General features: G+C 33.9%; 3 protein-coding genes across 3 annotated transcripts; all 3 read left to right on the top strand.

The window, feature by feature from the left end:
• The first annotated feature begins 6,346 nt into the window (after positions 1-6,346).
• On the top strand, positions 6,347-8,269 carry LOC142529660 (monothiol glutaredoxin-S10-like). The gene is made up of 5 exons (XM_075635251.1): positions 6,347-6,703; positions 6,802-6,875; positions 7,611-7,685; positions 7,811-7,837; positions 7,979-8,269. The coding sequence occupies exons 1-5, from the start codon at positions 6,432-6,434 to the stop codon at positions 8,053-8,055; spliced, it is 525 nt and encodes a 174-aa protein (XP_075491366.1). The 5' UTR covers positions 6,347-6,431; the 3' UTR covers positions 8,056-8,269.
• Positions 8,270-8,528: 259 nt separating this feature from the next.
• Positions 8,529-9,176, top strand: LOC142528572 (uncharacterized). The gene has a single exon (XM_075633609.1). It carries the CDS (start codon positions 8,529-8,531, stop codon positions 9,174-9,176), a length of 648 nt encoding a protein of 215 aa, XP_075489724.1.
• Positions 9,177-10,515: 1,339 nt separating this feature from the next.
• Positions 10,516-15,093, top strand: LOC142530215 (argininosuccinate synthase, chloroplastic-like). Its single transcript, XM_075636021.1, has 11 exons — positions 10,516-10,675; positions 10,891-10,999; positions 11,113-11,165; positions 11,263-11,344; positions 11,732-11,873; positions 12,494-12,542; positions 12,756-12,938; positions 13,281-13,355; positions 13,439-13,624; positions 13,959-14,047; positions 14,189-15,093. Exons 2-11 carry the CDS (start codon positions 10,933-10,935, stop codon positions 14,751-14,753), a joined length of 1,491 nt encoding a protein of 496 aa, XP_075492136.1. The 5' UTR covers positions 10,516-10,675; positions 10,891-10,932; the 3' UTR covers positions 14,754-15,093.
• The last annotated feature ends 192 nt before the right edge of the window (positions 15,094-15,285 follow it).

Below are 15,285 nucleotides of genomic sequence, written 5' to 3'. Positions count from 1 at the left end.
TAATTTTGGAAGTTTGGAATGTACGTGACTTTGTTTTTTATTGGTTTTGGTTTTTTTTTTTTAACTTGAGCTATTTTTAATATTTTGTTTTTTTTCTATAAAGTTTATTTTGCAAATTTTTATCATTAATAATTTTTCTTATTGTTCATTTAAATAATTTTTTAAATATTCATAACTTCATTGAAACAATTTAAATTTGAAAAAATTCAATTGTATATGATAATAAGGTATTTGGGTAGGGTATGGGTATCCGATAATCCGTTGGGTGTGGGGATGAAGATGAAATTCAATACCCAATAGGTATGAGGATGGGTATGGGGATGAATTTAATAAATGAGTATAGGGATGGATGTATGAAATCCGGCCCATATCCTACCCATTGCCATCCCTACTCAATAACCCACTTTGTTGGGTGTGAGTTGACCCATCATAACTCATGGTCCCTTTCCATTGTGAGAGCACCAACATTAGGCCATCCACAATAACAAGGGTATTTCCATCAAATATTTGTGGGTCCCGTATTTCACATCATCAATCAAATATTTCATTACTCAATATCCCATATTTCACAATCAAATATCACACCAACCAAATATTTTTTGGGTCCCACTGTTACTTTAATTAATATTTTATTTTCATTTAAATAAAATCATTCCATCACTTTAATTAATTCCATCTACTATTTGGTATTATATTTTTATTCAAATATAAAATTAAGAAGTTTATAATGCTTATTTTTAAATGACAAATTTGTAAAAAAATAAAAATTATTAAAATTAAAAAGTTTATAACGAATATATAAAACTAATTTAACACAAAACAATATTTATAACATTAATAATAAAAAATTACAAACCATAAAACAACATCTATAATAATAATAATTGAAAATTAGTAATTCACGAAGATACTAAAAAATAAGACATGAAAACAGAAATTACAAACCACACATATAGTCAAATACATCATTCGTTCACTCATCACGACGACATGTCTCCCAAATGTGTTCAACCAAATCGTGACGAAGCTGATGATGCATATGACTATCACGTAACTCTGTATTTCTTCGAAGGTATTACCAATGGTTGGGTCTTCGCTCATCATTGTGTATGCTGCTGCAAGGAGCTTATCATCTGCTACTGTCCACACTGTCCGCTTGCCACGATCTCCATCTGAATCATGACCTGTCTCGCTTGCCTGATTGATAGTAATATTTTCAAGTCCTATTTGGGACGAGAAAGGAGGAAATTGTGAATTTTGAAATTCATAAGGTGCTTCTAGCCCTTTATCACTGTCACTTGCATCAACACTAGCCCTTCTCGATTCAGTTGATTGAAGCCCCGGTGATTGAAGAGGATTAATTCCATGGGATGGAGCTTGCACCAAATACTGGCTACTCTGCCAATATTCTGGGGGACATGTATTCCACGGAGCTAGAGGGACGTTCAAAAAATATGGTGGTGGATATGGAAAATGTTGCAAATTCTGTGGGTGTTGAGTAAGAAATGGAAATGGAGGATGTTGGACACTCGGACGAACTCGAGAATTTTCTCAACTTGAACTTTCATCGATATTTGGAGAGTTCAAAAAATCCCTAAAAAAATTATTAGAATTATTATCCATTCCAAAAAATTTTTGTATGTAATTTTTTTTGTGAGAGAAATATTTTTATAAGATGTTAAAACTATGGATTTTAATTATTTACAAATTTATGTATTTATAAAATAAAATTTGAACGTTGGGTAACGTTCAAAACCCAACGTTCAAAATATTCAAAGGTTTGGAAAATAGTGAAAGTTGTGCACAATTCATATCTTATATATATTTAATTATTTATATCATAATTAAATATAATTAAAAACTATTAAAAAACAAAAAAAAAAAAGTAAAGGAGAAACCTGCAGCGTGATTCACGATGCAGGTTTCTCTCACACGCGCGTGCAATGCACGCGAGTGTCTCAAGCCAGCGTGAGTTTCACGCTGGCTTGATTAAATTAAAAAAAAAAATGTAATACCCGGTTACAAATTTGTAACCGGATATTTGAATAGCACAAATATATAGCATCCACAATGGTGGATATTTGGATAGCCAAAATATTTTGATGACATGGCTACCCAAATATCCACCATTGTGGATGCCCTTAGGTAACATTGCTACATGAGGTTGATAGACTCGCCTGAAAAATATCCATGACTTGTAATTTATTTGATATCAATATCTCAAGTTTGTGAAGAGATTTAGCTTCTTCTTATACTCTAGTTTATATGTTTTTAGGTTTTTTGTTTCTGATCGCTACTATTTATATACTGATGATGGTATGTTAAACCATCTTGCCACCCAACCAAAAAGAAAAAAAAGTCCAATATATTGCTTATAAATTTTATTTCATCGCTATAAAATTTGGTTAGGGTATCTTGGTTGAATCATTAAGATTTTGGATCGAATTCTAGATGCTAAGAATAAATTAATCGAGTTTTTAATTTAATTTCACATTAACTCTAAGTGATATTTATTTATCAATACATAATATATTTTTATTATTATTTAGTGAAATTAAATCAAGTGTAGGAGGAGAGTTATTGGAAATCTATGATCCCATTCACCATATGAGATATTGAATTGAATTTGCCAAACATAATTAACAAGGTTGCAAGAAAGCAAAATAGGAGGGGACAATGTATGAAAATAGAAGACATAAATTAGCCGCCCTTGAAAGTGAGAAAAAGGTCAACGTTCCTTCTTGGGGATACATGCATTATCTGCTGCATGCATAGCAGGTCTCCATCTTGAGTTGGCAAAGACTAAGACTGAGGTTATACCAACATTTGTTGGAGTGGACGTGATATTTCCTCTGTTACTTCGGTTGTAAACTTGTAATATATTCTCCTGCAACATTGAGATGGCGCATATATATATAACGATTTTAACTAAAAGATTTCAAATTCTACGGTGACCTGTTTATGGTTTTCAAGATTCAAAATGTTTACTTGCCCATTATTATTACACAAAAACTCATCCAGTGCACTTCAGTTATCCTCTCCCTGGCCCTATATTTTCATACCCAATATGGTCTATAACTCCAACGGTATTACTGCAACCTCGTTACAGTGGTAATAATAATATCATAAATAAATAAATAAAAGGAATAGCCATTCAATCCCCAGGGGGCATCCGCATTCCAACAATATTAGCGATAGACTAGTTATTCTGCATACGTGATGCGTGTGTGTACAGTTTTTTATATTATTATCGATGGATTAAAGTGAAATTTGACAAATTATGGAGGGACTAAATTTATTTGAATTTTTTAAATAATACAAATAAAAATAAAAGTGTGTGTTGAATTTTTTTAAAAAAACAAAAAACAAAAGTGTAATATTAGTATCATATAAGGGTAAAGTTGGAAGAAAAAGTTGGTGTCTTTCCTAGATGGTTACTATCATGCTCTCAACTTTAATAAAATAGAATAAATATATACTGTTTGCAGGTTTGTTGAGTGCTGAGATGTCCTCTGCGGATATTTTCTTCTTCTTTTTATTCGGTGGAGTTTTTCTCCACAGTCTTTGCCATGATCTTGCCCATGATTTTCCCAACCACCCATTCAAATTATTTCTGAGACCACCCATGGGCTTAGCTTAGATTATATCGGGTTTTCTGTATCTCTTTCTGTCAGTTAGTTCCTTTTATTGAGTAAAATTTAATTGTGCTCAATTAAATTATAGTCCAAATGGGTTTGACTTTGCCAACCAACTTCTTTTTCATGTTTGTTTTGTTTCATTTATAGTAAATAAATATGCATGGTTGCCCAATGAAATGTATTTTCTTAATTTTGAAACATTAAATCTAAGAAAAATTTATGGTTCGTAATACTCTTTTCTTCGCCATACAATAATTTTATCGAAAGAAAATGATCTTGATTGGTGCAAAAATGACTTTAAATCAAATGTACTTACTGACCAATCCAGAAAGTTTTCACTCGGTCAATTTTGCTATATTTTGATTTTTGTATTCAAACTTGCAAAAGAAATGGATCCAAAAATAAATTAGAGTTGATATTATTGGATAATTGACCGACCGCATATTGTCTCTCGTCCACTTGCTATAGCTATGTTCAATTTTCACTAAATAGCTCAAGATATTGGGAATGTTTGGAAAGATGAGTTGAAGAAGAAAAGCAAAAAGTCCCCACTCGTAGAAGATGCATTTCGACATTCTAGCCCGTAGCCGTTTCAAATCTTCAGCTCTTCTTCCTTTACGTTGTAGGGTAACAATGTTAAAAATACGAAGAACCTTCTCCAGGAAAGCCCAAGTTTTTTTTTAAAAAAAAAAAAAGATGCAGGGCATTTTTGTATACTGAGAATGACGACCCTTTTTTCCCTTTTTTTATTTTACCACTGAGTCACTGTAACCGATTAATCACATGAAAGAAGTCATTTATTTTCCCCATCTATCAACTTTTTCCATGTTTAATTTTCATGTGAATGAGTAAAAGTTTTAATTTTGATCCCTGGTCACGATCTCTTGACTCTTGGAAAGATGAAACAATCAAGACAAAACCTTTTTTTTTTTTGTTTTTGTTTTTGTTTTTTTTATGCGAATTCGAAATCAATAGTCAGGAATCAGATTCAAATAAAATCAAAACAATGTGTTGCCATTCAGAGTTCTTAAATCTTTCAAGTCATTTTCATGTTAATTAATACCCTCTCCTCCCACCATTGTGCCAAGGAAAACAAGAAATTCGGCATGAGAGAGAGGAATTCAGTATCTTCCTTATAATGCAAAATGCTTGCTTAAAAATTGGAGTTGTTTTTATTCAAATACACGAGAATATAAAAAGTCCTTGCCGTAGTAAAAGTACTGAAAACAACAAATTTTTGTGTTATAATCAGAAATTAAAATTAAAATATCTTACTAAAGAGTTTAACGGAAAAATCAATTATACGCACTATTCGAAGAGACAAAAAAGAAATTCCCGGAGGTGACCTTATTGCTCGTTGGTTCTTCAACTTTTATTTATTATATAAATCTTTGTTTAGCTGCTACTTTTATTCACGGTTATTGTGTTAAAGTTTAGTCCCAAAGTGACAAGTTAATTGAAATAATATTATATAGGTATTGTTTGGTGTGCATGATAAGGGGTGATTGATTTTTAGTCCTTCATTTATCATATGTTTGGTGTACATGATTAAGATTGTGATAGACCCGTTCAGTCCGCACTGATGCATTATTATTCTCTTGTTAGTGATTATATAATCATTTGGAGAGAAAAGATGATGTTTGATTAATTTAAATTTTCCTTTAATATCTTAAAATTTAAAATAATTATAAATTAAACAAATTAATAATATTAAAATATAATTTTTAATTTAACTAATATTATAAATAATTTAATTATAATTGATCATATTTTAATATTATATTATTTTTAACCATAATATTATAATTGATATTAATCATTATTTAATATTCAAATCTGTATTAATATTTTAATTATCACAATAAATTCATATTTATCTTATTATCAAAATTTAATTATTTTCTATAATATTAATCGATTTTTTAGTTTTTTGAAAAATTTAAATTAATAAAAATTTAATAATTAATATAATATTTTATTTTATTTATAATTTTTTAAATCAATTAATTCTAGAAATTTTATTTATGTATTCAATCATTTTAAGAATATATTACTAATTAATATATGATGAGGGCATTTTAGTAAATAATTAACAAAAATAATCAAGCAAGTTAAAATCATGTCAAATATCATATAATTTATCATAATGTGTTGTTTATCCTTACTTTTTATTTTATAATCACTCTTATTATATATAATTTACTTATTCTATCACACGAACCAAACGGTGCCGTAAAAGTACTGGGAAAAAAAGGATAATGTATTATTGTGCATTTATATTGAGTCTGAGTATAAGTCCGTGGTAAAAACTTGTGTGAGACGGTCTCACGAGTCGTATTTTGTGAGATGAATATCTTATTTGGGTCATCCATGAAAAAATATTACTTTTTATTGTGAATATCGGTGGGTTGATCCGTCTCACAGATAAATATTCGTAAAACCGTCTCACAAAATAAGAATTTTAAGTTGGTTGTTACTGAATCATGAAGTGTTCATATTGATTCTACATATATATATATATACACTTTATAAACGTCTATATATCACACTTGTTCATAGTACTCTCGAAACATGAATCACCTGGTTGTCCTGCAATTTTTAAATAAACACAAATAAAATAATTAAAACAGTTTTACATTCTTTTTCAGGTTACAAAATTCGAAAGAACAAAAAATACTCTACTCCATTAATTAGTAATTTATTTAAATTAATTTAACCAAATCAGGAAAGCCGAGAAGTTTCCGAACAGAGCTGAAAAAGCGAAGCGAAGCGAAAGTTTAACGTAACGCGTCGATGATGACATCAATGGCGGGCACGATTCTCCTGCCGATTCCAGGAATCGATTCCATTTCCGTCTTTCCTCCGTCGTCTTCTCGCGTGCCAAATCACTTGTCAAATCATTTTGCCCGCAGTACCGCTACATCTTGCAGAACCATATCGAGAAATGAGAGGCCGACCAAGTTTCGGGTCGTGTGCTCCGCTTCGTTCGGATCGCGGTTGGAGGAATCAGTGAGGAAGACAATTGGGGAAAACCCAGTTGTGGTTTACTCCAAGACATGGTGCTCGTAAGTGCATGCTCAATCTAGCTCGAATTTCTTTTAAGAGTATGTTTCTTTTCTGCAAGATGTGAAGTGTGCTTTTTTTCTTGAATTTGTTGCGGAAGGTACTCGTCGGAGGTAAAGTCATTGTTTAAGAGACTAGGTGTGGATCCTCTTGTTGTTGAATTGGACAAATTAGGTATATTTTGCTCTCTCCTTTTCGATCAAGGCATGCGATTTTGATTATTGATGAAATTCTACTTTCTTGTTCATGAAACTCCGTGTTCTTGTTTGACATTTTTGAGAAATGGATAAAGAATAAGAATTTGTTTATCTGGTGGAGTTAAAGCATGCACTTAGATCGATATAGTTTACTTTGAGTTGTTTTGTTGAAACAATGATTACTGATGCTAATAATTTTTCCTGGGGATATCTGAAACTATCATTTCAACTATTCAAGAATTGTTATATCTGAGATTCTTGAACATGTTTAAGCCTCGGATCTGCCGCCCTTGTAGAGAGGCATCAATCTCATTGAAGATTTTTAGTCCAAACCTCATCATCATTATTAGGTTAATTTCGATAACTTTGAAGAATTAATCTTGCCAAGCAGGGGACTGATACGGACATGTTTGTTTTCATATTCATGCTACTGACGCCTTTTTTACTGTATGCATGTCTGGGATGAATCATTCCATGCGTTCAATAACTTGCTATTTTAAAAAAAAAATATGTTTCGCTAGTAAAAATTCCACTTTTGGTCGAGCTTGTGTAGATTAACTGGTTATCAATTTGGATATTCATTTCACAGTTTTAAAGTAGCTACTAATGAGGATTTTAAGTGGTTCTGCTCTTTGTATGATTTCATTGTATACTTAACCATATGCCTTGGTCTTGTAATATGTCAAGATTTTAAATTTTTCTATTTTTTCAGGTCCTCAAGGACCACAACTACAGAAAACTTTAGAAAGGCTTACTGGACAACACACTGTTCCCAATGTATTTATAGGTAAGAAGCATTAGAAAAGCACCTACTGGACCAAAATTCTGTTGTTTTCTTCACCACAAATGAATTCGTGAGCATAGGTCATAAGTCGTGTTCTTTATGTACACTAAAGTTGATTTTCTTGACAGGGGGAAAGCATATTGGCGGTTGTACAGGTACTACTCCTGGATCATCCTCCTATTGATAGATATTTTGGCTAAACATTTTAGTTTCATTTCTTAGAAAAATCGAATGTGAAATTTCAAAAATGTTGATAGATCAGCAATATTTTAGTAAATGCTTGTTTCTTGTTGCAGATACTGTCAAGCTACACCGTAAAGGTGAACTCAAGCCTTTGCTATCGAAAATCTATGCCACGAAATCAGAGAGCTAGTTCGGAGCGTAATATTTGGTTAAGGAAGCCTTTTACCCCTTCAAGTGAATAAACTTCTGCCCTTTATTTACCGACTATTTTATTTAATTTACTCTTTTTAAATGTTCCTGTTTTTCTAAGATAAAAAAATGACAAATCATGCATCCGGTGTAACTTTTTCATGTTTTATGGGATTTAATAAATATAATAAATAAACCGAACACTCCTTGTGTGATTACATTCTGAAAAAAATATAACTTTCCTTTCAAGAATACTGAAAACACAAGAACACATTCACTGCTTAAAAGAAGATGAGAACATTTAATAAGTTAAAGCATAAAAGTTGGAGCTGAAAATATGGGAGAGTTGCACAAAAATAAATTAATGACAGGCAGACGAAAAGATGTTTTCTCCATATATTAATTTCCGCCCCTTTATATAGATCTCATCATAAGAAGTATATATCCTTCATAAAATTAAAGAAGATCGTCTGTATGGAATCTCTTCATTTTGTTGAATACTGTGGCAAAACCATTGAAACCACAGTGACGAACAAGGCCTCAGTAGCCGAAAATTGGCTGCTAAATAGGATGAGGTCTTTGGAGCTAAATGGTGGACTCGAAAACAGAGTTGCTGGCATCGGGTTCAAGTGTTTCCCTCCCCTTAACCCCGCCGACTCGTCGATATTCACCAGGAAAATAGCGACATTGCAACTGTGCGTGGACACCAAATGCCTGGTTCTCCAACTCCCACACATGGATTATATTCCTGCTCGGTGCTTCATCCGGAACTTGCTCGCCAATTCCGGTGTAATTACCTTTGTTGGAGACGAGGTACAGAAGATGTGGCACAAGATAATGAGTGAATATGGAATCGAGTACTTGAGATGCGAGTGTAAAGTGGTTGATGTGCATTTTCTGGCCAAGGCATGGTTCCCGATGAGCTATAGAGGGAGGCCTACCCTGAAAGCTCTGGCATATGGGGTTGCGGGACTGTCCATGAGGAAGAGCACAGTAGGTAAATGTTATCGATATGGTGCCGAATGGGGAGCAAAGATTCTGGGCGAGGAGCTGGTTCAGCAGGCTTGCGTTGACACCTATGCATTGTATGAGATTGCTCTCACTCTGTTGAAAGATCCATAAAAATATGGTTGATCTGCTGAAACAACTATATATTGATATTGTACGTATTAAAGCAAAAATAATGTAGTGATTTTTAAGTTTCAAGAATATGAAATGTTTATGTACAAGAAGATAATTGGTGCATATAACTCAGGATAAATTTGTTGTTATATTCTAATAAATAATAAAATGTAAATATATATAAAACTATTATATGATTTTAAAAAAAATTAATTAATTAAATTAAAATTTTAAACACGGCAATGTATGTAATGAATTTTCTCTTCTTTCTTCTTAATATAAAGTTTGAATCTGAGATTCTGAACGCATGAAGAAGATCAACCATCGGCAAGAAGTTATTATTATTCAACGCTTATTCTCGATGGTTCTAGAAACCAAACATAAACCATGTCAGTGTCTGTTCAAATTCCACATAGGAAGACATTTAATTTTTTGTTGCAAAAAGAAAAGCAAAGCATGTGCCTATCTATTTAACTCGATTAGTTATTAGGCTGGCTATTGAACCGTGTGTTAAAGTGAGATTTATTAATGAGGTGTGGCCCACACAGTTAAATAAATTAATATAAACTGGAATCCACGTCGGAAAGTTTACAAAATGATTGATGATTTTAATTATAAATATAGCTCAATTCTTTCGGTTATTGTATCCCAAAATCAAAAGCTTTTCAGCCTTTGATAAAAAGAGAGTGCATAGAAAAAAAGAGTGTATTTTTTTCTTGAGTGCGAGAATTTTCTTGTGTGAGTTAGAGAAATTATTTTCTCGCTATACTCGAGGTTTGAGAGTGAGAAATATTGAGTGTATTGGTGTATACATTTGTTGTAATATTTCTTCCAGTTATAAAAGTTGCAGTGCTCCGTGGACGTAGCCTATATTGGGTGAACCACGTAAATCTTTGTGTTCTTGTTGGTTATTTTATTCCGCATTTTTTGGGTGATATTATCATCGTGATCGGCATCGCTTCGGGGTAATTTCCCAACACCGTGCATGAACGGGTGACTCATGTCTACAAATGGGGACAGGAGCATCGTCAAATTACCAAATTCAAATATGAGTCTCAAATTTTAAAGCAATAAAACCCCCCCAGTGTAATAAAAAAAATAATTTACTTGGATAGATCAAGGCGAAGTTTGGATTTGTAAAGAAACAAATGGTAAGGTTTGATTTTTTAATAAGGAAAAATGTATCGTACATTTAGAATAAACTATTTTCTTCAAAATAGAAGGAAAATAGATAAAAAAAAAAATTTCCTCTCTTTTCTACAAAACCACCTTTTTCATTTGGATACTAATAATGTCCTAACAGAAGAACGTGAAAATGTTGTTGAGCCAATCCGTTGGAACGGCCCATTTACAATGTATCGCCAAGCCCAAAAACCGAGCAAACCTTAACTGAAACGAATGGGGGCAGAGGCCACCATAATACTGCTCTACCCTACTGTCTCTGCTTTGACCGTTCAAGTGAATTATTTGCAGGCGAAGTCGACGCCGAGCTGTTCCCGGTAGCATGTTTTCCTTGTGTTCTTCTTATCTGTTTATCTTTGAATCCTTTCTGGGTTTTTCTGTTGTAATTTACTTTTATATGTTTTTTGATCTTGTTTTCCCTTTCGATTCCAGTCGATCTCTTGACGGGCTTAAGCTGTTTTTATCCATCTGCTTGCATTTTTGTTTGAATGTTTTGTTTTTGTTTACTCATTTGAATGAATTACATTTTTAGACCTCGGAAAATTGCATTGCCCACTTCCTCAGACGAAAGAGGATGGCTCAGTTACATGGTATTTCTTCGTGTTCTTCTACTAATCTCATATTCCAAGGTCCTAAAAGAGGTATTTTACATTGTAAAATCTTTTTTTTTGGTGGAGAATAAGAATAACAGTTTGCTTTATTCCTACATGGTTTTAAATGTGATTTTAAGTAATTTCTTACAATGTGAATTTAGGTCGATTGTATGATATTTTTTATTGTCCAATAAAGTTGGCTTCTGAATTAGAGGTATTTTTACTTTGTCTTTCAAATGCACCATTTTTATTATAATGATAAAAGGGATGGCGTTCTTGAATATTTTTCATGTCCCTTTTCTCAATGCTAGGTAGGAGTAAAATCCAGCGAGTTTAATGGTCATGCCGTTGTCCAGGCCAGATCTAACTCTGGTTTCACATGTGGCAATCGTGGTACGAGCTTCATTGTTCTATACCACATGGTTCCATCATTTGCTTGTCTTGTTTATTTTTTAATTATGATCATGTAACTACAACATTAACGGAGTTTAATTTTTCCAAGTGTAATTGAAATTTCACAAAATGTGGTGGCTTCGAGGCTGTCATTTATTTTCCCTTTTTCCTACCATGTTATATCCTAGACTATGCATGCCTGTCAAGACAAAGAATTGGCTCCAATGGCGCTCTTTTTTTATGTGGTTACATGGAAATGCTATCAATTTCTGCCAATCACACAAATTTTAGTAATGGAATTTTAGTAATGGCTCAGCTCAGCATTTCAACACTTGTAAGTTTATAGGCACTTGTGACCCTGACCCCTAATGAATTTGTTTGATGCAGCTATACGGGCAGTTTCGACTAGTGACAAAGAGACAGTGGTTTATGGTGGTGTGGATGGAAAAATTCTGCGTAAAAAGTTGAACAAAGTCGTCTTGGCATATAGTGGTGGTCTAGATACCTCGGTAATTGTACCTTGGCTTAGGTATTTCATTAGCTTCATCTTTTGAATTTCGATAAATTTCACACTTGGTTAGCATGAGGTGGCTCTTTATCTAATTTCTTATCTTTCAAATACAAAGCATGCATGTTTGTTACTTTCAAGTTATCTTTGAGAATGGACTTTTTTTTTTAATTTTCCATGATACAATTTATCCTGAATCTAATGGAACATTCTGTTGCTTTGTGTATAAAATGTTTATGTTCAATGAAACTTGGAGTTCCACATTACGGTTTTGAGAACTAAGGCCTTGAGATGTTGCATAAATAAACTCAGATGTATAAACTGCAAGTCTGTTCTTCCATTTTGAAACGAAAGTTACTTCAATAAAGACATATTGATTTCAGTTTACTCTTTACTTCAGGAAGTCGGACACCAATTTATTTACTGCAAGGGTTGGGTCCAACTTTTATGGAATTTTTCTTGTTGAACAATATTATTCTTGATTGCTAATCTTTAACTTCGCACACCTGTGTATGCATACCTCAGTTCGAAAGATGTCTAAATTTGCAAACATTGGAAGTCGAGAATGATAGATGAAGGGAAAGTTTACCGGATTTGTTTCTTAGTGTATTTACGTTTCTTTTTCTGCTTGGGCGATGCAGGGAAAATTATGGCTGCGAAGTTGTTTGCTTCACTGCAGATGTTGGCCAAGTATGTGAATTCAATCTGCACGGTTTCATCAATTCATAAAAATCTGATATTTATATGAGTTACAGTTGAAACTTGAAAATACAATGAGAGTCATGACTGAAGTTAATTATTTTATTGACAGAGAACATAAATGTAAGAATAATAAGGGTAGGAATAGTTTGCCCTTTTCTTTTGTTTACTGTCTTGTTTCTGATCATAATCTTTAAATTATAGGGCGTTCAAGAATTAGAAGGTCTGGAACAAAAGGCCAAGGTTAGTGGAGCGTGTCAACTAGTGGTGAAGGATCTGAAAGAGGAATTTGTGAGAGATTTTATTTTTCCTTGCTTGCGAGCTGGTGCTATCTATGAGAGAAAGTACTTGCTTGGGACTTCAATGGCCCGACCTGTTATTGCTAAGGTACCTTATGAAAATATATAAGAGGAAATTCGGGCTTTTATTTCCTTTTTTTCAGAGAATATTACACTCCTTGGTTTTTGTTTCTTTTATTCAAAAATGAATTCATCTTTTTTAGTTATTGGAATTGGAATCGGATGAAGTCTTATCCTTAAGTGTATCATTTATGTACTCGTTTCCTGTTTGCATACTTATTAACTGGATTCAACGTTTGGTATTTTTACATTGTTTTGTTAATGCTTCCTCTTAGCTACCCCAGCTTGGCGAAAAAAATTTCTTTGGGATTTGTCTTTAGTTGTGTTGCTTTGTTCTCTTAGTGTACATATCAATGCATTCAAAACGCAGGCCATGGTTGATGTGGCCAAAGAAGTTGGAGCTGATGCTGTTTCTCATGGATGTACAGGGAAAGGAAATGACCAGGCATGCTATAGGATTTCTGTCGATACATTTTGATTCTTGTGGAAGCTTTTCTTTTCCACTTGGTTTTCTCTTCTTCGTTACAGGTCCGGTTTGAGCTGACTTTCTTTGCTCTGAATCCTGAACTAAGTGTTGTTGCTCCTTGGAGGGAATGGGAAATTAAGGGAAGAGAAGATGCAATTGAATATGCTATAAAGCATAATGTGCCTGTTCCAGTAACAAAGAAATCCATCTACAGCAGAGATAGGAACCTGTGGCACCTCAGCCATGAGGTGAGTGTTAATTTTATATTTTGATTTTATGTGAGGAAATTTCATTACATTTTCTATATTCATACCCTTCGGATATTTTTTATGGCACCAGATTGAAGGCAGCATATTAATATGTTATGAGCTTAGGGATATTTATGCTTAGAAGAGTTGTTTTATGTGCTTTATCAATCAGTTGGTTGACAGGTTGAGTCACTGAAATTCATATCATGCCTACGGGATATCGTTCTAGTTTTAAAAATTTTAACGACTGTGATCCTGTACTGTGTACATGCTCCTTACCTTTGGTCCTCATTGTCCAAATGTTGACATCCATTTTGGTATATTAATGTTTAAGGGGGATATCTTGGAAGACCCTGCAAAGGAGCCTATGGAGGACATGTACATGATGACTGTCGACCCAAAAGCGGCCCCGGATCAACCCGAGTTAGTTGCCCTAACTTCATCTATTTTATTTTGTAATAATTTATCCCCTGCCATCAAACCTTTTTTACATTACTTTGTGCATATGTTTGCACTATGGTTAATTATTGGTTACTTCCCTTCCTCATACTCCCATACTTGCAGGTATGTGAACATTGGTATGGTTGAGGGTCTCCCTGTTTCGATAAATGGAAAGAAACTGTCTCCTGCATCTCTTCTCTCAGAGCTAAATGAAATTGGCGGGAAGCATGGGATTGGCCGTGTAGATATGGTTGAAAATCGTCTTGTGGGAATGAAGAGCCGTGGGGTGTACGAAACTCCTGGTGGAACAATCCTCTTCACAGCTGCAAGAGAACTCGAGTCTCTGACACTTGATCGTGAAACCATGCAGACGAAGGATTTTCTTTCCCTGAAGTATGCCGAGTTAGTATATGCCGGCAGATGGTTTGATCCACTTCGCGAGTCAATTGATGCTTTCATGACAGAAATCACAAAAAGTAGCAGTGGATCAGTTACTCTCAAGCTTTATAAAGGATCTGTGCGTGTAACTGGTAGGGAAAGTCCCAACAGTCTCTACAGACAAGACATCTCCTCATTCGAGAGTGGGGAAATCTACAATCAAGCTGATGCTGCTGGCTTCATACGGCTCTATGGATTGCCGATGAGGGTCCGTGCTATGCTTGACAAGTGTGCCTCTAATATATATTGACTAGGCCAATCTGCCTGTCTCTGCTTTTCCAAGCTGAGGGTTGTAAGTGCAATGTGCTGATTCTGTCTTAAGTTGATGCCGTGTTCCTTTTCGAGAATTGACGAGTTTCGTGATAAAAACTTTGAAGGTCCGGCCAGACCATGAAATTCCACCTGCATGCCATCGATGGTCCCAGAGTGGAGTTTTTGGCTCATAAAACAGCAAGATTAAAATAGGATCATGTTAGTTTACCATGTCATAATGCTTAAGAATTCTCTCGACTCATCTCATCTTCTGTGTTGCTGTCATCGATTCTTTTTCCAGGCAGTTCAAAGAGCTCAGGTTTTACCATCACATTTTTATATACCCGAAACTGATTTGGAAACAGAAGGCCTATTAAAACATAAGAAGCTTCAAAACAGCAAGCAATGCAACTTAAAAATCTATCCTGCTACCGAAGATTCATACGACTCTAAGCTATATCCCGTATAAACCATTCTAATCAACAATTCCAAAATGTGAACAATTGTCCAGCACGAAACAACAATTAATA

This window comes from Primulina tabacum, chromosome 16, assembly GCF_025594145.1.
Source record: "Primulina tabacum isolate GXHZ01 chromosome 16, ASM2559414v2, whole genome shotgun sequence".
NCBI classification, from domain to species: domain Eukaryota; kingdom Viridiplantae; phylum Streptophyta; class Magnoliopsida; order Lamiales; family Gesneriaceae; genus Primulina; species Primulina tabacum.
This window is presented reverse-complemented; position numbering and strand designations above follow the sequence as displayed.

Excerpts from the sequence above, each read along its gene's own strand:
- LOC142528572 (XM_075633609.1), top strand. The coding sequence starts at position 8,529 with ATGGAATCTCTTCATTTTGTTGAATACTGTGGCAAAACCATTGAAACC.
- LOC142529660 (XM_075635251.1), top strand. The coding sequence starts at position 6,432 with ATGATGACATCAATGGCGGGCACGATTCTCCTGCCGATTCCAGGAATC. Across the intron at positions 6,704-6,801 it reads TACTCCAAGACATGGTGCTC|GTACTCGTCGGAGGTAAAGT; the intron begins GTAAGTGCATGC and ends TTGTTGCGGAAG. Across the intron at positions 7,838-7,978 it reads GCATATTGGCGGTTGTACAG|ATACTGTCAAGCTACACCGT; the intron begins GTACTACTCCTG and ends TTCTTGTTGCAG.
- LOC142530215 (XM_075636021.1), top strand. The coding sequence starts at position 10,933 with ATGGCTCAGTTACATGGTATTTCTTCGTGTTCTTCTACTAATCTCATA. Across the intron at positions 12,543-12,755 it reads TCACTGCAGATGTTGGCCAA|GGCGTTCAAGAATTAGAAGG; the intron begins GTATGTGAATTC and ends TTTAAATTATAG. Across the intron at positions 14,048-14,188 it reads GCGGCCCCGGATCAACCCGA|GTATGTGAACATTGGTATGG; the intron begins GTTAGTTGCCCT and ends CCATACTTGCAG.